General features: G+C 51.1%; 1 protein-coding gene across 3 annotated transcripts in view; it reads right to left on the bottom strand.

Annotated features, from left to right (window-relative positions):
* The window catches only part of AGPAT4 (1-acylglycerol-3-phosphate O-acyltransferase 4), a 120,343-nt gene that overhangs the window by 1,283 nt on the left and 97,347 nt on the right, over positions 1 to 21,713 (bottom strand). For 2 of the 3 annotated variants that reach the window (XM_060115433.1, XM_060115432.1), the window contains exons 4-9: positions 16,807 to 16,968; positions 16,180 to 16,333; positions 13,084 to 13,186; positions 12,258 to 12,333; positions 9,332 to 9,530; positions 7,175 to 7,441 (exon numbers count right to left, since the gene is read on the bottom strand). In XM_060115433.1, the coding sequence (XP_059971416.1) occupies positions 7,347 to 7,441; positions 9,332 to 9,530; positions 12,258 to 12,333; positions 13,084 to 13,186; positions 16,180 to 16,333; positions 16,807 to 16,968 (789 nt within the window). In that variant the 3' untranslated portion in view covers positions 7,175 to 7,346. Of the gene's footprint in view, positions 1 to 7,174; positions 7,442 to 9,331; positions 9,531 to 12,257; positions 12,334 to 13,083; positions 13,187 to 16,179; positions 16,334 to 16,806; positions 16,969 to 21,713 lie in introns of those variants that run through there. The other variant, XR_009534028.1, reaches the window with a different exon arrangement.

The raw sequence follows: 21,713 nt of genomic DNA, 5'->3' as shown, positions 1-21,713 counted from the left end.
GCTTCTCCATACCTTTGCCAACCCTTGATATTGCCTTTTTGTAATAGCCATTCTCGTAGATGTCAAGTGTCATCTCATTGTGGTTTTGATCTGCATCTCTCTGACCGTGGTGAGCATTTCTTGTGCTTGTTGGCCATTCATAGATCTTCTTTGGTGAAGTGTCTATGTGAATCTTTGGCCCATTTTTATATTGGGTTATTTGTCTTCTTATTGAGTTGTGAGAGATTTTTATATATTCTGGATACAAGTCCTTTACTACGTATTTGATTTGCAAATGTTTGTTTTTTTCCCCAGTCTGTGGCTTTTCACATTTTTAATGGTTTCTCCTGAAGTACAGAAGTTTTAAATTTTGAAGTCTGGTTTATCAACTTGTTCTTTATTGCATGTGCTCTTGATATCCTATCTAAGAAATCATGACTTGACTCAAGATCATGAAGATTTACACCTATATTTTCTTCTAAGAGTTTTTTTTTTTTTTTTTTTTTTTTTTGCAGTATGCGGGCCTCTCACCGTTGTGGCCTCTCCCGTTGTTGGCAACATTCATTCTTTTAATTTATGGTGTTAGTTGTGGGGTTTTGGTAAATGCCCTTTACCAGGTTGAAGATGTTTCCTTCTTTTCCTGGTTTACTGAGAGTTTTTATCATGACTAGATGTTCGATTTTGTCGAATGTTCTTTCTACATATATTGAGATGATCAGATGATTTTTGTGCTTTATTAATATGGTGTACTACATCAGTTGATTTTTGGATATTAAACCAACCTTGCATTCCTGGGATACATCCTAGTTGATCATTCTTTATAATCTCATCTGTGTATTGCTATTGCAGTTTGTAATGTTTTGTTGAGGACTTTTGCCTCTGTATTACATGAGGGATATTGCTGTGTAGTTTTCATTTCTTGTGATTGTCTGGCTTTGGTATCAGGATAATGCTGGTCTCATACAATGAGTTGGGAAGTTTTCCTCCTCTTAGAGATTGTGAAGAACTGGTATTATTTACCATACTTCTTTAAATGTTTGGTAGAATTCACTAGTGAAACCAACTGTGTCTGGGTTTCTCTTTGTGGGAATTAATTAATAATTCAGTAATACTTTTAAGTTCTGTAAGGTTGATAGTGATGTCTACTTTTTTATTCCTGATTTTAGTATTTGTGTTTTCTTACTCAGATCTTTTCAAAGAATCAATTCTTGTTTCATTAATATTCTTTATTGTTTTTCTGGGTTCCATTTCCTTTTTTTCCCTCACACTAATCTTTGTTATTTCCTTCTTTCTGCATGCTTTGGGTTTAATTTGCCTTTTGTTTCGTTTTGTTTTGTTTCTTAAGATAGAAGATGGTGAAGGTAAAAATTATTGTAAAAATAATCCAAAAGACCATTTCCTTTTATATATATATAGTTTACAAATAGAGCATATATCTTGAACATATTGTAAGGATAGTTAAAAAAATGTAATGTAAAAGCAAGGGGTAGATTTTCTTTTTTCTTCTAAAATAGCAGCCTCAACTACTGACATTATATTCTCTAGAGTGAGGTCAGCAAACCTTTTCTGTAAAGGGCCAGAGACTGAATATTCTTGGCTTTGCAGGCTATAGGATCTTGGTTGCAACTACTCAACCCTGCTGATGTAGCATAAAAGCAGCCATAGCAACACGTACATGACTAGATGTGGCTGTGTTCCAATAAAACTTTATTTACAAAACAAGCAGCAAGTGGGTCTTAGTTTGCTTAATGCTGCTCTAGATCACTAAGCAAAATTAAGAAACATCATTTTCCTAGGCCAGTAGAACTTATACAAAAGAGTATTAGCTTTCAAAGGCCATGTGTAATGCTACCTTATTCATATGTCTGTATACTGCCATGAAAAGGTGAATTATTCACTCATCAGGTCAAAACTGAGGTTGGGTGGCTGTGAGCTAACAAGGCTGGCTCCTGTGGGCTTATACAACGGTGCTGAAGGCAGCTCCAAGGAGTCTGAGCTGGCTGCTCAACAGTGCATGTCTGCTTACACAAGGGGCAGCTCTGTCCCTTGAAGCATGCCTTTTTTTCCCCTAGTAAGTGGAGGATCGCATATTTTTTCAAAATCAATGAGCTTGTTCCTACCAGCGTGTTGAAGCAGGTAACTCCCTTATTAGTTGCAGTGTCTAAAGTCACTGCCTTGCAAATCACTCATTTAATGGCATGATAGAAACTTCTGTGCTGCTTGGAATGTTTCACCCTCCCTGTAGCCCAACAGCCTCTTAAATTCCCAGCCTCATCCTGATTTAACATCAAAAGGGTCCCCAGTCCTCTACTCTGGGACGGGTCCTCTAGTCACAGGCTCCAGCAGCCTGCCGTTTCAGCACATCACTTTCCTTCTTCTTGAGCCGACTATTATAAATTCTAGAGGCACGGCTCTTTTCCTATATTAGGTGATTCTTTTCTTATCCATTTAAATCATTCCTGTTTGAGTGACTTCTTCCTAACACATGTGCAGCTTTAGTGGTTTCCTACCCACCTTCCGAAGGAAATTATTATTTTTCAGCAACCCTAACTTTTTGTTCATACTGCTTTTACATCCTTAAAATTCAAAAGAACATAGTTGCCAGAAATTTCAAAACTCTTTAGTCACTCCAGCATGTGAAACAAGACTGTATAAAAAATATATTTAAGGTAAAAATTATATGAGTCTCGCTCAGTGAAAAGCTTCACCAGTACAGCCCCAGGAGATATTTTCTAGATACTGAGAAGATCTAAGTAAGGGCTTACTGTTGTTTTTTTAATCTGTTCATAACCTTAATATTCAAATAGGACAAGGCTGCTGGGGCTGAGGAATGCCTGCTTTAGAACTGCTTACCCTTCACTGGAGAAACGCTACGCTTTCTTCACTGATAGCTGAAGTTCAGAGTGTTGACCAGTTTTACTTTGGCCTAATTGTGCTTGAGAAAGATTTTGATTTTTACTTTAAGAAAGGGAGTCAAAAGAAGACAATTGAAATTCGATTATTAAAGCCTGTAAATCAGGGTCCCTTCATGACTGCTTACTGTGGCCCTGTGTGAGGGGCCCAGGAGCCCGCCCTGCCCCCGCGGAGGTGACACTCTGAGGGGACATACACTAGCTATTGAGCTGAAGTTCGGATATTCTGCTCTGACCAAAATAATGGTCATTTCCAACAGCTGAATGTCATAAACAGATACCAGTTGGTGGCAAATGCTGTGAATGGTCTCAAATGTCACAGATCAAGAGAAACAGGAGTGTGTGCTTAGCCACCTCCTGTCAGGTGTCCGCCCGGTGCTTTGGATGCCAGTGTAGCAGGGCAGGAAGCCTTGGGGCATAAACCCATGCCAGGGATGCAGGAGTGTGAGATGCAGCCTCGGAGAGCTCGGGGCACCTGCTCGTCTGTAGTTGCCAGGTTCGGCGCTGCAGCTCGGGTGACCCGGTGAGAGCCGAGCCCCTCAGCCTTCTGTAGGGGGTCGGGGTCGTTTCGGAGGGCAGAGGGACTGGCCGTGGGAAGACTGCTTGCTTGTTTGTTTGGAGAAAGACTGGCTGCCCGATCTGCAGCTCCTGGCAGCTCAGCCCCGTCCCACCCACCATAGCAGGAAGGCAGGGCCAGCGCGTCAGTGAACACGTGCGTTCCAGCTTCTTTATTTTGTGCTCTGTAAACAGCGCGCTGGAACTGCACGGTTGAGGTGTCGGAAACACTGTTGCTGAAGGAGGTGACACTGAACAGGACAACCTGAGTGACGTGTCACAGAGTAAACAGGAGGGTCACACTGGTGGGTGCCCTTCCGAGGAGCTCTGGGGCAGGAGGGGCGGTACACGGCCAGCTGCAGGCACAGGCAGGCGCAGTCGGGGCCCACGCTGCTTCCGTGGCAGGGAAGAGCGGCACTGGCAGCCCTCCTGTGTCACCCAGCAGGCTGGCGGTCGCCAGAGGGTTTGTTCCTCCCGCTCTAACCCGGCAGCCCTGAGCAAAAGTCTGACTAGCGCTTTAGACAGTGCTGGATGAAACCTCTTGTTTTGAACAGGTCCCTCCACGGATGCCTTCTCGTTTCTGTCCATGTTTACGAGTAAGTTCCTAAAGGCTCTGGAAGCCTCATCTGTTTGGCTTGGGGACCAGCCAGGCCACTGTTCCACTTCACCAGGAGAGAAAACCGGAAACCAGCGGGGTCTGGTCTGTGTCTGTCACATCAGCTATTTCTACGTTTTGGCTGCACAGTTACTGGATACTATTACATCTGAATCACTGTCTTTCAGACCCACTTAGCATATATTAGAAAAACACATTCATCAGTAGCTACTTTTTTTTTTTTTTTTTAACAAGGGTTTCTTTAGAGAATACAGCAGTCAGGAGATACTCCAGTACGACTGTGTGATCCTAGGTAAAAGGCAAACTGTGGTCTCGCTACAAAAGGTAAACAAGGTGGCCGACTAGCTCCGAACGTGCATCTGCTTTTCCTCCATGTCAGTCACAGAATTAGTCCACCTGCCTTAAACTCATCTCAGGTGGTTGGTGTTTTCTAAAGAAAGTCCCTTTATGGGCTTGGTTCCTAGAGGAAGTGCATTAAACTCCCTGCCTCAAAGCTGCAGGTCTCGGACATGGCCCTTAACACCTGGGAGGACCCTGCACTGATCTCCAGTCTGCAGGAAACTTTGCATTTTTCTCTTCCACATCGGGTTTCAGAGCAGCCTCTGAGCAGGGCTGACCTAAGCTGCCATGGGATGGAGATGTCAGACAGACAGGATGTGATGCTCGTATTTCATCCCGCACTGCTCGGGGACAGAGAGCCGGCTTCACATCCACAGGTTTTTAATTCTTAGAAAAGTAAACGCCCTGGGAACCAGCACCGTTCTCTGCTGAAGAGATTGTGGCATCGGCAAGACCTGGACAGGGTGAAGGGATTCGGGGAGGGGTGCTTGTCTCTGCCATTACGGTAACGGGCAGGAGGAACACCACGTCCCTGTACCACCGAACGAAATGTCTTTTCATGGAGGGAGCCGAACAACTGAAACGCCGTTAGGATCTCTCCCCAGCAGCCCACGCTCTCTGGTTTCCTAAGGAGAATGTTTTGCCCGCCTTCCTCCAACCTGGACCCTTAGGTCTGCACTGGTGAGCAGCTTTGTTTGTTTGCTTGTTATGTTTTGTGTTTGGTCCCAGAGCCAATTTAGGTTAAATGTCTACGTGTCCCTTTTATGTTCCAGGCAGAAGGAGTGGGTGTGTTATTAGAACTTAGATTTTACTGCTGTTGAATGGGAAGATGACACTGAGAAAAAGGACACATTTTTGGACACTACAAGGTAATTTCCGAGCATTTTTGAGAAGTAGCAGCGTGGAGGCAGCTTTCTAAGCTTTCCCCCTTATTTATTTAATGCTTTAGGAGTCTTAAAATGTGATCACATATACTGCTTCATTTCACCCTTGAGACAATCCAAGAGGTAGGTGTTATCACCCTCATATTACAGTTGGGAAAACAGAGGTAAAATGGCTCGCACAAGGCCTTACAGGGACTTAGCTGCAGGGTTCCGTAAGGGTGAACCTTGTAGCTCGGAGCACGGCCAGTGCTTCTGACTACTCTACTCTGTCTTCTCCCATGGAGCTAGGAGACCCCAGGGTAGAACGGCCCAGGTGTGAGCCGACACGCAGGAACACGGGTGCACACCTGAGGTGCTTATCCCCGGGCTGCTGCCCACAGAGCTCTGCTCTTGAGGGGAGGCAGCGTTTGGAACTGGCACGTGGCCTTATGCACGTGGCCTTAGGCAGGGCGGGAAAGGCCCCACCCTGCCCTCGGGGACTCCAGTAAGAGTCCACTCAGCCCAGCCTCACCGACGCTCTCTTCCCACAACTACACCAGGATGTTCCCCTTTTCACTTCTGCTGATGTGTATCAGTGGTCCCGTAAGCAGAGAGCTTCTCTTAAACCCTCTCGTAACTTCACTTGTGCTTGGTAAGCGCTCAGTGGCTAAGAGCAAACGTGGGACATGATTCGGAATAGAATAGCCTTTAAATAGTATTTGGCCAACTTTTATATGGGACCGTTCATCCCTTCTTACATAATCGCAGCAAACTAGGAGGTAAGTACCGGGTGGCATGGGGCAGTCCAGGGAGAAAGGCTTCTCCAGCTCAGCGCACATATCCATCAAGCCCACCCACTGCTGTGGCGTCTTGGCTTGAGAGCACATGGTGTCTGGTATCTAATTGTTCTCCTCCGGAAATATTACTGCTTTTCTCTGTTCTTGTTTTGCATCTGGCGTCTGCTGACTGGCGGCAGTTTGCTGAAATCCTGCACGTGGACCATGACTCCAAAGACCGTCCTAGATGCCAAAGAGCAGAGCTCTTCCGCGTCGTGGCAGTCTGGGCTTCCAGAAGGAAAGCGAAAGCCCAGGGGGACCACGTACCACAGTGTCTGCTCAGCCTGACCCTGCTCGGAGGAGCTCCTGGGCTCCGGCGTGGTCCTCTGTTCAAGTGAGCCTGCCTTTGTTTGGGGACCAATTTCTGCTTGCTGCCGAGATGAGCAGAGGTTGTAACGTCATCTCTCAAATCGCTGCAGAACGCCCAGGCTTTCTTTTACTGTTCGGCTTCAAGATGAGGTTCTTGAGGAAGCTGGGCACATCTTCAAGACTTAGGCCAGAGACTCCACTGCAGGGAAACTGGGGAACCATCGCCGCTGCCCAGGGGCCCCGTCGCCATGTCCGCAGGACACGGCTCAGCTAGCCTCCTGGCTCCTGCCGTCTCCACGCAGATACACGCGGGCTCCTGCGTTTGCAAACCCACCTCGTCTAGCCACCCTGGCCCGTGGGCCCTCTTCCCCCCAGACCCCTCCTGTGAGCGCCCTCCAGAGCACCGTGGTCCAGACTCCAAAACGCAAGGCAGGGGCTGAATGGAAGGAGGGAGCGGGCTGTGTGAACACACCACACAGGAGCCATACACTTTAATTTTCTCTTTTTTGGAGGCATAATTTAGTCATCTTACCTAAAGTGACTTGCACTCTGTCTGTGGCAATCCAGGGTTACAGAAAACTCAGCACCAAAGGATGGAAGGGAACTCCCCCAGTGTTCCCCGTTTCTGCCCTCCCCCTGCACCTCAAGTACCCTCTGAAAGATCACACTCACCCGCACCTCATTCTCACTCACACGTGTTCTTTCTCATCACACATACACACGCTCGCACAGACTCACACGGAAAGAAAGAGAACCGAAGCCCACTGAAGCACGGGGGGAAAGGATTTAAGCACATCTTCCTCCCCATCTGGCGCTGAGACCGTGCCCCTGCCTCCCCAGCAGGGGCTCACCCAGCTCCATCACTGGGTCCCTCCAAGGATGATGGCCGTGTCCACCAGTCCTCCAGGGTCCCCTCTGGGTGGTGGTGCATCCTGGGTCAGTCGCTGGGTTTCTGCTTGCTGTCCATGTTGCCGTAGGCGGAGCCCTTGTCAATTTCTGTGACACCAATCATCCATCGGACCCCCACGGAAGCTGCGGAAATAGGAAGGGCAGGTTAGAAGCCCGCAGGGACTCCGGTGTGATTTGCCCGACGGGAACCAAAGAAGGGAGCTCTGTAAATCTCAAGCATCAGCTGAGAGCTGGCTGACTTGGGTGCACTTCATAATCCCTGCCTCAGTTACCCTTGAGCATGGGTGCCGGGCTCTAACTGGACTAGGGGACACTAAAACAGAGCAAGGCTGTTCCAGTGGCAAGTTTTAATCCTTCGGCGCTGGAGGTGAACACAACGTGGTGCGCCATACCCCACTGTACCCAGGGGCTTGCAGAATTCCTCTGCTTCCTGGACCGATCCCTGAGGCAAAGAGGACTCTGGTGAATGCAGTGCAGTAACTTACAAGCACCCTTCAGCAAGGCTTAATGAAGGACATACCAGGCCCTGGACAATGCAGCAGCTCAAATTCCCGTTTAGCGCCCAGCATGTCCCAACATTGCTTTTGGTGCAAGTTTTAGAGCAGCAGACAAGCAAAGTCCCTGCCTGCCTTTTCTCCGACAGCAGGATTTGGCCCAAGCAGAGAAAGTGTAGGACGCACACCAGAGCCCGGTTTAACCACTGGGAGGCTGGAAAACATGGTCTAGAGCTCAGAAGCTGCAGTTTAAGCGCTCCCTCTGGAGACGACAGACACGGTGAGCTCCTTGGGCACAGGGGCCACGTCTATCTCAATCACCTTGGTGTGCCCAGCACCAAACACGGGGCCTGGCAACAGTCTGTTTACAGCACGCATGAAAAAGTGGATAGATGGGGAGTGGCTGAAACTGTGAACTGTCAGACCAGGGAGCCGACTGGGACGGAGAGCCCGCCCAGCGTGTGGGGCTCATGGAGCCCGTGGGTCAGCTGCAGTGGGCTGCCTCCAGCCTGGGGCCAACTCCAAACAGGCTGGGACATGAGCCCCTGCCCCAGCATTAGAACTTTGTGCAGTGGAGTTGATGACACCGTGGAGAGTGAACCTCGGACTCCAGTGCAGAAAGGCTTCGTGAGAGGACCAAGACACAGAGCAATTCCGGGCAAAGCGTAGCGAGGCTCGGACTCACGGGTGATGAGGTCTCGGGGAGAGAGCAGTCGCTCCCTCCAAAGCTGGAGATGCCCCACGTCCCCCAGGGAGAGTGCTGGGCCTCTGCTCACCACACACCCGGCAGCCCTCCCCAGCCGTCATCTGCAAGGAGCCCCAGCTTCCTCCAGAGGGCGTGGTCTGCGTCTCCGCCTTCCTGCTACTGCATGCAGAAAGGCTGGGTCCAACCCTCCATCCCCATCCCACTGGGGGCCTGGCAACCACAGCTCCCCTGGACCCCCGGCCAGCCGAGCTGCACACTGGCCGTGCACGGTGGTCACTGGCTGCCCCACTTCAAACACAAGTGGCAGTGCCCAGGGAAGCTTGGGGCTATGGAGAAACGTCCGTCGTTTGAAACCACATACGGGTCAAATAAAGCCCGTAGAGACGAGTGAAAAGACTGAGTTACGCAACATCTCCACTCAGCGCAGGTGGCAACCGAGGAGACGCACCCACACTTACTTCCCCAAAAAGGCCTGGGCCCACTTTGAATAGCAAAGAGCCTTTGTTGGTTCCTGCTAGGACCCAGGAAATAGTTTTCTTGCTGATGAGCAGAGCCCGGGGAGGACGGAGCTCGTCCCTGGTCCCTGGTCCCCGGCGGGGCTTGCAGGCGCAAGGGGCGCATGCGCACGGGGAGGGGGCGCCCGGGCGGAAGCCCTCCAGTCTGGGATTTCTGGGCCCGGCTCGAGCTTCTGCCTGTCCACCTGCGGGATCTGCAGCCGGGTCTTGTGCTCACAGACAGCACGGTGCCCCCCTCCTCCCTGCCCCTCCCGCAGATGCTCCCCCCCTGCCCAGGCCCCGCTGGCCCCGCACTCACCCACGAAGAAGACGAGGACGAAGCTGGCCAACGTCAGGGAGGAGCCGCTGCTGACCATGTTGACGAGGAAGCGGAAGAACGGGTAGAGCAGCAGCGAGGCCCAGAACAGCCAGTTGAGGAGCGTCCAGGGCCGCCGCGGGGGCACCATGGGCGTCCCGGGGAAGGTGCCCGTGCGGGAGTACTCCTCCTGGAGGGCGTCCTGTGGGCAGACGGCCGCCTGACCTCCCGCCGCCCGCCCACCCCCGTGCCCCCCACCCCTCCCCCGGCGCCTCGGCCCTCCCCGCGATGAGGCCGGGCGGCCCGCTGGGCCGGAACCTCCTGAACCCGGTAAATGGCCAAGGGGTGGGGGTGGGGGGATCTCCCAGCTCGACTCAAATACCCTAACATCCTCCCAGGGCCGACAGCGAACAAAGAGCATCTGCGGCCCTGCTTGGCTGGCTCACCCCATCGTGGCCCAGTTCTCCAGGGAGTTAGAGTTTTCTGGAAAACAAGCGTCCATACACCCAAACCTTATACCTTAAGTGCTTAATTTTTCCTCTAATAACTTGAGATAGAGATGTCTAAAGTACTTGTCTTACTTGTCTTCTTTCCTAATCAGGATGTACTAAATGATGCGATTTTCTGACCACTCAAGGTCATGATTAACATGAGTCCTCAAAGGGCCGCTTTGGAAGGAGAGCCCCTGGCCCATCCTGGGCACTTCAGGGGCTCTACTCTGCAGACCCTTCCCGGCTGCCCCTCCAGCCTGGTGGGTCTCAGGGAAATCACACAATCAAGTCATTGTAGGACAAGGTACCGTGTGCAGGGTGCTCCCAGCCTCAAGAGGTGAGAGAGACACAGCCAGTCGGCCAAACGGAGGACGTCCCAGGAAGTGACAGTGACATGTGGATGCCCAGAGAGATGGCACCTAACCTGCCAAGGCCTCCCATTCTGCCTCCTGGCCAGAACTTGGGTGACTGTTCTCATCCCAGTGGGGCCATCAGGAGCCTGGTAACTAGGTAACTGGGGTGTGGTGGACTGGATATTTGCACCTAACTCCCTGAATTCCTACACTGAAATCGTAACCCCCAAAGATGGTGGTATTAGGAGGAGGTGCCTTTGGGGGGTGATTAGGTCATGAGGGTGGAGCCCCCATGAATGGGATTGGTGCCCTTATAAAAGGGACCCCAGAGAGCTCCCTCAGCCCTCCCACCATGACGACACAGCAACATGGCGGGCTGGGACCAGAATCTGACTGACCATGCTGGCACCCTCATCGCTTGACTCCTGATCATCCAACCTCCAGAAATGTCAGAAGTAAGTTTCTGTGGTTTATAAGCCACCATGCCTGTGGGTGGCACTTTGTTCCAGAAGCCTGATTGGACTAAAACAGGAGGTGATACTTTTGTGCCTTAAAAAAAACACCAGCTTTACTGGGGTGTCATTTACATACTATAAAATTCACCCATGTAAAAAATGGGCAAGTTTTCTTGAATTCTTTTCCTTAATAGCCTTGATAGTGCTTTTCTATTGTAATGTTACAGTGGGGAACTGAGGATGCTTTTTCTGTCTCGTTTCCAGTGAGACATTTGCTAAGCCAAGATTTTGTATCCGTAACCTCTAACAAGAGGAAAAAGTACTCCCTTTTCTAGGAGTCAGCAGGATTCTGAACTTTGTATTCACTCCAGAGTTTTCTTTTTCTCTGGTTTGATTAGAAAACTAAACCTCACCCAAGACCCCCACTGCTCCCCAGTGACGTGGTGGCCACTGTGACTCCTGCCAGTCTCGTGGGCTCCGTCCCTGTGACTTTGCCGGGTGGGACACAGACGCCTGGCTCAGGGCCAGACGTCAGCTCCAGCAGCAGAATGTTTATGGCCTCTCTGGGCTGTGTTATTTCTTTTGTAATAAAGCCCGCCTGTCAGGGAGGGGACTTTGTTAATGATGCCTCCATTTTTTGGTCTCCACGTGTTATCATCCTGTGGCATGTTATACACTGAAACTGGGAACTGTATTTCCTAGAAAGAAACAGCACCCCAAAAATCTACAGGAGCAGGAGAACCTGTTGACGGAGGACAAGTGCCCTGAGTCCACACAGTGTGCAGCTGCCACCAATGCACTGGACAGGAGGGCACAGAGGCCGAGCGACCCACGTACAGCTGGACTGACTGGGCTTTCCCAGCGTTCAGCTCAGCAAAATAAAATTTATCTCATGACCCTGGGTAGAAAGGGAAGAAAAGGAGAGGAAAAAGAAGGGGGGACAGAGAGAAAGAGCTGGCGCCTCTGTGTCAACAAAGAGGACGGGGGAGCCTTCTGGGAACAGCCCTCCCAGGCATCAGCCAGGGCTCAGGCCTGGGAGTGTGTCCTTTGAAGAGGACCGTGCCTTGGGGCCAAGCCCACCACTCTTCCAAGGTGTGTTAAGTGTTACACTTTGCCCTCAGTGTAAACGGAAAACCCACTGCCAGCTTGAAAACCTCTTAATTCCGATTCCTGAAGGAGTCAAATGCGGCCCAGGTGGACCCTTGTGGGCCTTCGTCCTGCTTTTATGCTGGTGATGTTTTAGAGACCAGACAGGCAACCACACTGCGGACCCAGAGCCATCTTTGTCAAAGAGAGCACCCACACCCCCCAAGAATATTTTGCCTTCAGACCTGCGGCGGGAAAATGGACACAGGGCTCTTGGGGCCATAACTTCCTCTTTTGTCCACTACACCCATGAAACAGTCTTCCATTCTTTCTGTGAAGGCCCCTTTAAAAACATTTTGCAATGCTTTTTTTCCCTGTCGCCAAGTAGAGCGTCGGCTCTGGGGTCATTAACATCCAGGGTGTGAGGTCTCGCCCGGTGGGAGAGGCTCACGCTCCACCATCAACTCCCGGAGGTCCCAAAGCACCACAGCTGCTGCTCGGAAAGGACCCGTAGGTGGCACAGAGCCCACCCCGTAGCACTGACCTTCTCCTGGTAGAGCTTGTGCAGCCAGGCCGCGCACCTGTCCTCATCTTCTGGGACTTCTCCTAAAGGGATCCGCCTGCCAAGTAGAGAGCAGCTAGCAAGGAGGAGGCCCGTGCCGGGTGCCCCGAACACAGGTTCAAGCTAACGATGCTTGCCATCCTTCGGCTTCTATTTAGGTAGTAGTCTAGATAATGTGGAAGTCAGAGGGTAATTCAGTTGATTAAAAAGAGGGGAAATCCACATCCATATGGGAGGAAATACAGGCCCACATGCAGTCACGGCCCACGAGGGAATGGCCCAGAGCCTGATTCAATGACTCAGACAAAGACCTGTCAAGGAGGACACCTGCCTCTCTGTGCTCCCTGGCTTGGAATATAACACATAAGTGAGATGCTGCTGAAATGTTCTCCATTTGCTTTGAGGCCTCTTTGTAAATTACAGATGCTCTTATCTGTGTCTGTTTCTATGGAGTAGACACATCCTCCAAGAAAGGGGGTCAATAAAATAAACTCTCACACTCAGTCTCAAAAATGGCTGTAAAATACTGTCTTTCATTTGTCGGACCTGAGCTCTTTGATGAGAATGAGTTGGTGAGAGTCACCAAGTGTCTGGGAAGACAAGAGGCTTCACCTAATTATTTACATCAGTGCACGAGTCTCTATTAATATAAACATGACTGTGAACACATTCCATTTAGTACAGACTGCAGACAAGAAATTATTAATACGTTCATACATTCCCCTGGAAGAAGGTCTGCGGGTCACTTGTGATTTATCTATTTGGGGAGGGCGCCCTATTTTCTGGAAAGGAAACGAAGCCAGCTTACCTAACGTATAAATCTGCGTGATATTTCTTTCCATTTAGGACTCCCAGCAGTGTTGGATTTTCATTATTTCTGAAATTGAGTGTACAGTCATATACAGCTGAAACTATAAAAAAATAAATACAAAGCAGTATATAGCGTGTGAACCCAATTTCATTTTGTAGATATACATATTGGAAAAACAATAATTGAGTTGCTAGCTGATTATCTTGGAATGAAGGGACTACTCATTTCTCCTTCATGCTTTTCTATATTGTCCAAATGTTCTATGTTGAGTACATACCACGTTCCATCATCAGAAAAGCACACAGCTTAGTAACAGAAAACAGTTACTACTGAGGTCAGATCAGTGTAAAGCAATACTGCAATGGCCCATCTAGATGATGTACTACAACAGATATCAATATTTAAACAAATATCAATAGCAAGGTAAATCAATCCAAAGAATACTATCTAAGGAGGTTTCTGAACTACAGCAGCATAACCATTCTATGTGCATTTTTCCTCTAGAAAAATAAGATAGCTATAAAACTAGGATAAGATGCTGGAAACTTCCTAAGGGACTGAAACATGGTTTAGTCAGTTGACACGGAGCTGAGAAATAAACAAGCATGTGTGATTTTTAACGGGTCTACCAGCTGGTGAGTTAACCTGTCAGCGTATTGAAAGTTATGTCAACATTTGCTGCTGCAGCCCCGGGGCTTGGCCCAGGCTCCATGAATGCTTCTTGGATGGCAGGAGGACAGGATGGCAGGAGGACAGGATGTGTGAAGGAACAGTGAGGGAAGAGCGGGGTAGAAATACGCAGTGGAAACAGACGGCCCCTCCCGCAGAGTCAGTAAGGCAGGACTGGACAGTGGGAAGAACACAGGTTTTGCGGTCGGTCTGGGTGCAAATCCCAGGGCCACCTTTTCCCAGATGCGGGATCTTCTCTTGAACAGCCCGCTCAGTCTCCCTGAGCCTAGTTCTCCCGGGGAATGGGACTCAGGATGCTGAATGTCAGCCCTTCCCAAAGGCCCCAGCACATCGTCTGTGCTCAGTAGACTTCACTGAGAGCCCTGCATACCTGCAGTTACTACCAATCGAGTGAGTGGGGTGATGGGCGGGCAGAGAGTCACTTGGTCTGGCTGGGAACGTGGAGAACCAAGGTTCAAAACCACTGTCCATTTGCTTCTACCTGCCGCCTGCCCACCACGTGGGGTCCACGGGGGGTGCTCTGGCAACTAGAGCACGTCTTAGCCAAAGGGAGAGGGTCCCTCGCGCTGACCTGCAGGAGTGCCGGCAGGTAGCTCCCCACCCTCCACCCAAGCACCCGAGACCACTCCCCTGTCCTCCCCGGTGGGGAGAGGTGTCCCCCTCCCTAGGAAGAGTGAGGCTGGGGGAGAATAACCTTCATGTGTAGTACATCGTCCAGCCATTTTAAGCACAGAATTACACAGACTGAAAGGCCTCAGGCTGCATGGGGTGTGGCTGTAGAGCCCCAGGGTGTGAGAGCCCATGTCCGTCAATGGGTTTCACATCTCCTTTCTTCAGCCTGCCCTTACACAGGAGCCTGACGCTTCCAACAGAGGTGGTGTTACTTTGATTAATCAAGGATGGGGCTTCCCCAGAGAAAAGCCTAAATGTGCACAGTTCCCTCCTTTTCCAGAGAAGAAGCCCCAAGGTCTTGAAGTGATAGAATTGGGCCTGGCACTAGATCCAGCTGCCTGCAAAGCCCAGAAGAAGGATGGTACGCCGCTGCCAGCCCCGCCAGCCAGGCAGCCCTGGGTGTGACCCCAGCCTGCTGTGTAATTGTAGAGTCACTTGGGATAAGTTCCTCACCCTTCAGCCCTAACTTCCTCATCTGTAAGTTGGAAGTAAAAACACTGTTTCCTTCACTGCATCTGGCGGGCACGTGCTGCGGCCACGCTGTGTGTGAGGTGCTCGTGCTGCCTGGCGTATTAGAATTGCCCCCCCCCATCATCATCATCATCATCACCATCATCACCATCATCGTCACTATTCGCGGGGGTGGGACAGCCTGCAAAGCTGGACAGTCTTTGACCCTTCGGCCTGTAGGGAAAGCTCAGGCAGGGGGAAGAACCTGAGGGAGGGACCCAGAGCCGCCTGGAGCAGTCAGGGACCTTCAGGGTCCCCACGTGTTAAAGTCAGAATCGGTGCCGCCTTCGCTCCATCCACAGGAGCTGGGTGGCAGGTCTGCGCGATCACAAAGCCAAAGCTCCTGGTGGGGCCGCCGCCCCCCGGTGTGGGGACAGCACCGGAAACGCCGCACGGTCCACACCCACCGACCCCAATCCCCGGTGCAGGCTGGGAAGGAGCTGGGGGCCTCGGCCTCACGGGGCAGAGAGGACCGGGGACCGGGGCCGCGGAGACCGCGTTGGGCCCCCGCCGGCTCTCCTGGCAGAATGCTCGGCCTCGGGGCCTCGGCGGGCGCAGAGCTGGCGCCGGGGACGCGGGGAGGTCCCCCAGCTCCGCCCTCCCGCCTCCTGGGAGACGAGGGACAGGGCAGTGGGGCTTCCCGGCAACTGCAGAGCAGGAAAGGGTAAAGCACGTGTTTCCAAACTCAAGGGACCAGAATTCCACAGGAGACAAAGGACTGCAGCAAGCTGGCCTTGTTGCGACTTGCTCCTTGTCCTTACCTACAGTAATTTAGGGCTCCGGACTCGAGGCCAGCCCGACAGACGGCAAGGTCACAGAGATCATCGCCTGGAGGCAGCTGGTGCCCAAGACGGGCAAGAAATGCCAAATAAAGCAAAACCGCAACAAAAACCTGGGCTGACCCGGCGTGGGCCCCAGGCACGCAGCACCGCCCGCCGCCTGCAGTACCGGCGCCGAGCAGCAGAGGGCAGTGTTGGCCTAGCGTGCGTGTGCGTGCACTTGTGGGCGTGGTGCGTGTGCGCACTTGTGCAGGCAGTGGCCACTCCTCCAACGCTGGGTGCCCAGACCCAGGCTAAGCAGGGGTGACGTGCCAGCCTCCGTCCCTGGCTCCCCTCCGTCGTGGAGGCGGGGGTGGGGGTGGAGGCACGGGGAGGAAGCTATTCCTATGGGTGCCAGGGTGCCCTTCCCTCACTGCACGGGGCCCCGCAGGGTCATCCTTACCTACATTTCTCAAACTCCTCACGGTGATGGCGAAGCCCTTGGTGCGAGGCAGCAGGTGGTGCTTGAGGCTGGGCAGCCCCTTGGCCTGGGCCACCTGCATGCTTATCTGGTGCTTCTTCTCCGTGAACCGCGTGCCCTCGCAGTGAATCAGGAACTGGAAGGGACAGGGTGGCCGTTACACACGTCCCCGAGGCCACTTACACACCCCATGGTCACTCAGACAGCTCTGAGGTCGCACACACAGCCTCGAGGTCACACACACAGTCCTGAGGTCACTCAGATAGCTCCGAGGTCACACACACAGTCCAGGGGTCACACAAGGTCCCGGGGTCCCGCGCACCATCCCCCGTCAAACGCCGCACACGGTCCCACAGGAGCCTTAGGAAGTGGCCCGAGCAGGGATGGCCTGGCAGCTGTGCCTGCCCTCCCCTCAGGCAGGACCTCCAGCCCCCGGTCTGCTGTGGTCAAGGGTCTGTGAGCTTCAGAGAGAGGGTCTACATTTGCGGAGGCTCAGGAAGCAGAGGCGTGAGTGAGTGTGAGTGTGTGACCGGGGAACCCCGAGTTCATCTGCGACGGGACACCCCGAGTGTGAGTGTGACGGGGCGCCCGAGGGCCGGGTGCACGTACGAAGTACTTCTCAGGGTAGTCCTGCAGGTGAAGCAGGCTCTCCGAGACGGTCTTGCGGTCCTGCTCCCACTTGCGCGTGCAGAAGACCATCTCCGTGAAGTACCACATCCAGCCGATTATGGGGACGTAGGCCAGCTCCTTCTTGGCCAGGACCTTGGAGCCCTGAAACAGAGGGGGCCCGGGGTGTCCGTGAAAGGGGGCGTGGGATTCTCCCCGACGGCCGCCGGAGATCTCTAGGAGTGAACGTGTGCTCCAGGCACGGGGACAGTTCCCGAGCACGCGGAGGCAGGGAGCCTCCGACACCGTTCAGTTGGAGGTCAAGGTCAGTTGGAGGTCAAGGTCGTGCGAACCCTGCCCCAGGGGGCAGGGAGCAAGGGGGCCAGGCTCTCCGCGGGGAGGGCGGGCAGCGGAGCAGTCGGGAACCGCTGGGGGCCATGGGATGCCGCATCACCCTCCACCAGCTCACACAGGCAGGTGCCCACCCCGGAGTGCTGCTCGCTAAGCCCACCACGCAGACCTCACCCGGTCCGCAGCAACGCTGCTGGCTCTGCGGGTGGGCGGACCCTACCCTCCTTACAGGCCAGGAAACGTGGCCCAGCGGGCCACAGCTGGGTTCCACAGCTAGGAAACGGTGGAGCCCAGAGGCGAACCGGGATCAGCAGAGGTGCTGGGAGAGCCCCACCCGTCTGCTGGCCAGCGCAGCCCCAAGGCTGCAGGTGCTGCAGGCTCCGAACGGGCGGGGGACAAGCAGGGATCCAGTGGGGCGAGGGAGCAGGGGAGACACAAGAACAGCTTTTGATCAGTGGACTGGGTTCTATAATTTTTGCCCCTAATTTTGGAATTGGCCAAGATGCTCCTAGAAATAGCCGTCATCCATCAATGGCACAGATGATGGAGGCGGTGATGTGGACAAGTGGTGGCCTCAGCTGTGCCCCTGGTGACAACTGTCTGGTCATGTCCCTGAACCCACGGGGCCCGGAAGCAAGAGCCATGCTTCAGCACTGCCCTGTCTCTTTTCCCTGTCACTCCCACGAAAACTACAAAGCTCAGCAGAGGGGCAACAGGCCATACACCCCAACCCACCCACGCAGGCCAGAGAAAGGTGTAAACAGCCACTTGTTCCCTTGACCTTAAAAAAACCACAAGCATCTTCCCCACTGGGAGAAGGAAAAGCACAGATACCTTGCAGGAGTAGCGTCTCCACGTTTCGGCGGGTTTTGGTTTTGTTTTTCCCACACACAAATTTCCAATATGCAAATTCCCTCAGACAGAACCAAGCCTGGGGAATTCCCTGCTGGTCCATTAGTTCGGACTATGAGCTTCCACTGCAGGGGACACGGGTTCGATCCCCGGTCGGGGAACCAAGATCCTGCATGTTGTGCAGCGTGGCCAAAAAACCCCAACAAACGAACAAAAAACCCTAAACAAAAAAGAGAAGAAAGAAAAGAACCAAAACCATAAAATCTGAGGACTTGCCCCAGAAGGCCCAGAGGCAGGTCCCCAAAGATCAGAGTACTCGCCAAGTGAGGGGTGTGGACCCACGTGTGCCAGGCACAGGCTACACTTTCTACGCATCACCACTCCCCCACAGGAGCCATCTAAAGGCCATGCGCTTGGGGCTTCCCTGGTGGCGCAGTGGTTGAGAGTCTGCCTGCTAATGCAGGGGACACGGGTTCGAGCCCTGGTCTGGGAAGATTCCCACATGCCGCAGGGCAGCTAGGCCCGAGAGCCACAGCTACTGAGCCTGCGCGTCTGGAGCCTGTGCTCCACAACAAGAGAGGCTGTGATAGTGAGAGGCCCGCGCACCACGATGAAGAGTGGCCCTCACTTGCCACAACTAGAGAAAGCCCTCGCACAGAAGTGAAGACGCAACACAGCAAAAATAAATTAATTAATAAACTCCTACCCCCAACATCTGAAAAAAAAAAAAGATCCTTAAAAAAAATAATAAAAAAATAAAGGCCATGCGCTGAGTCCATGGGTGGGTTTCAGGCTGTGGGAGGCCTCCTGGCCCTTTCCTCAGCCATCCCCTCTTGTCAGCAGGGATGTTTTCATGGTCCCTGCCGCCTGCCCTTCAGTCACCTCCCTGATCACAGCCTTGAGGATGAAAACAAAACAAAAAATCTTCACCAAAGAACTAAACTTACTTTCTCGGCAGGTTAGGATTATTTTAAAAATTACCTACTCCTGAACTCTTTCCCAAATTAATTTGTGGCAATTTGAAGGAGCTGTGAATGGTGATCTATTGTATAGCCAAGAGAAGGATCATATACTCCAAAGTAGCAGCTGTGGGGTCTGGAAGGTGAATGGTCCAATGCAGTCAATCACGGCTGTCTGTTGGGGAAAAGTACTCTCAGGGGTATTTCCTATTAATGGATCCATCCCAAGTGGGTCTTAGCGGTTGGCCCCTGATGACCTGCTGTTAAAAGGAAATGGCGACTTTGACACTGATGTGGGAGGTACATGTAAACCAAAAGACGTGACCGCAACAGTCTGCGTGTCATCCCTGTCATACTGTGTTACAGCACTGAAAACCATCTAAATGTCCCACAGTGGAAGAGTTCTATGAATTACCACAACATTGTAAATTAACTATACTTCAATTTTTTTAAATTAAATTTTAAAAAAGTTCTATGAATTATGTCATATACGATATCAAACAAACGTAGCCGGTGGGCCGAATCTGCCCTGCCACCTGTTTTTATAAATAAAGTTTTACTGGGACACAGCCGCTCTCTTTTACAGACACGTTGCCTACTGCTAGTAGGCTGTTAGTAGCACGGCTGCTTCCACGCTCCAACAGTTGAGTTGAAAAGTCGTGACAGAGGCTATATGGTCCATGAAGCCTAAAATATTCACTATTTGGACAATTACACACAAACTTTGCCAACCCCTTGATTTACAGCCACTAAAATTTGTTTTCTATGAATATTTAATGGCTGGGGAAATGCTTTATGTTAAGACTAAATTTTTTTTTAAATCTGTAATCAAAACTGAGTTTATAGTATGACTAACTATATGGAAAATGATAAAACAGAAAAAAATAACAGTAGCTATAGCTGGATGGTGAGATTAGAAGGGCTTCTTTAATTTTCTTAGATTTTCCTCTTTTTTTTTTCTTTTTTTTTTTTCTACTAAATATATAAAATACCTGAATGGGGTATCTTAAGGGAACTTTGAAAACAGGTAAGACTTCAATAACAAACAGGCTAGGGCACCCACACTCTAACACTCTGAACTTTTCAGAAATCTATTTTGCTAGTGTCCCTCTAACAATGCGCTTCTTAAGAAGTGGTTGACATCAGCACATTTTCAACCATGTGCTTCTGGAACACGAGGCTCTGGATCAAACACAGCCTGTCTGTTTTTAATGAGGAAAAGGAACAGAAGAGGCCTTTCTGTTTTTATGTTGAATTAATCCATCTTCCAACCTTAAAATTCTGGATGTGATGATTAGGCCTAGGCCTTGATGTTGCTTATGTTTACATGGTGAGCCTCAACTTTCCTGTCTGTATTATTATGAGCAAAGTAATACTTAGCTGAAAGTGTTGCTGTAAAGATCTAGGAACACATGGAAACATATACCAAAGCTCCTAGCTGAGAACGGGACACACAAGTGTTCAATAATGTGTAGCTATTATTATTACCACAAAGTAGCCACAGCAGCTGAATGTCCCTTTTAATTCAACCCATTTCCTAAGCCAGCTTTAGAATGTAATAATAACAATAGTTACACGTAGTAAAGCACTCCCTGATAGGCACTGGGCTAGGAGATTTATAGGAGTTAACTCATTTATGACCAAAAACTAGAAACGTACTATTCAAAGATGCATACAGTCCTCCAGGGAACTTAATATGCCAACAATGCCATGACTCTCCCAGGTCAAGCAAAGGTCTGTGTGTGTGGATGGTAGTGTCTTTAAGAGAAAACGTACAAGAAAATATACTAGTTTCATTGATTCTAGATTAATTTTGAAGGTAGATCTGAGAGGATTTAATGATGAGTTAGATTTATCAATAGAGCCATCTAGGCACAAGCATATCTAAAAAACAAAAAATGTTCCCAGGCAGCACAGAGCAATCCACAACTACAGGGGCTGAAATGTACGTCTGGCCACTTTCTAGCTGCTGTAGGGAGTCAACTTCATCATATCACATCCTATGGTGAAAAGTTTATGAAACTTTCTAGCCTGTGTCTGTGTGTGTGTGTGTGTGTGTGTGTGTGTGTGAGAGTGAGAGAGAGAGAGAGAGAGATTGAGAGATTGAGAGAGAGAGAGAGAGAGAGAGAGATTGAGAGATTGAGAGAGAGAGAGAGAGAGAGAGAGATTGAGAGATTGAGAGAGAGAGAGAGAGAGAGAGAGATTGAGAGATTGAGAGAGAGAGAGAGAGAGAGAGAGAGATTGAGAATTGTCTTACCACAGCTGCCCAATCAATCTAATTAAGCAGCCCATAACCATTTTCAGGACTACCCAGTTGCTCAGGGAAACAGCCACCCCCATGAGTCCCAAATTCAGCACATCCAGCCAACTGGTTGACCCCTGGGCAGAGACCACAAGGTGCTACAAAAACCTGTTCTAAGGATGCAGTACGATCTGGTGCATTCCATCCAACCTGAGATTACGTGGCTCTCGCCTCACTTCTCTCAGCTCTACAGCCTCTGTGGTTAAAAAATGAGCAGAGGGCTTCCTTGGTGGCACAGTGGTTGAGAGTCCGCCTGCCGATGCAGGGGACACGGGTTCGTGTCCCGGTCCGGGAAGATCCCACATGCCGCGGAGCGGCTGGGCCCGTGAGCCATGGCCGCTGAGCCTGCGCGTCCGGAGCCCGTGCTCCGCAACGGGAGAGGCCACAGCAGTGAGAGGCCCGCGTACCGAAAAAAAAAAAAAAAAAAAAATGAGCAGAGTCAGAAC

This window comes from Mesoplodon densirostris, chromosome 12, assembly GCF_025265405.1.
Source record: "Mesoplodon densirostris isolate mMesDen1 chromosome 12, mMesDen1 primary haplotype, whole genome shotgun sequence".
In the NCBI taxonomy this organism is placed as follows: Eukaryota; Metazoa; Chordata; class Mammalia; order Artiodactyla; family Ziphiidae; genus Mesoplodon; species Mesoplodon densirostris.
The sequence above is the reverse complement of the archived record's forward strand: the minus strand, read 5'-3'. Positions and strand labels throughout refer to the sequence as shown.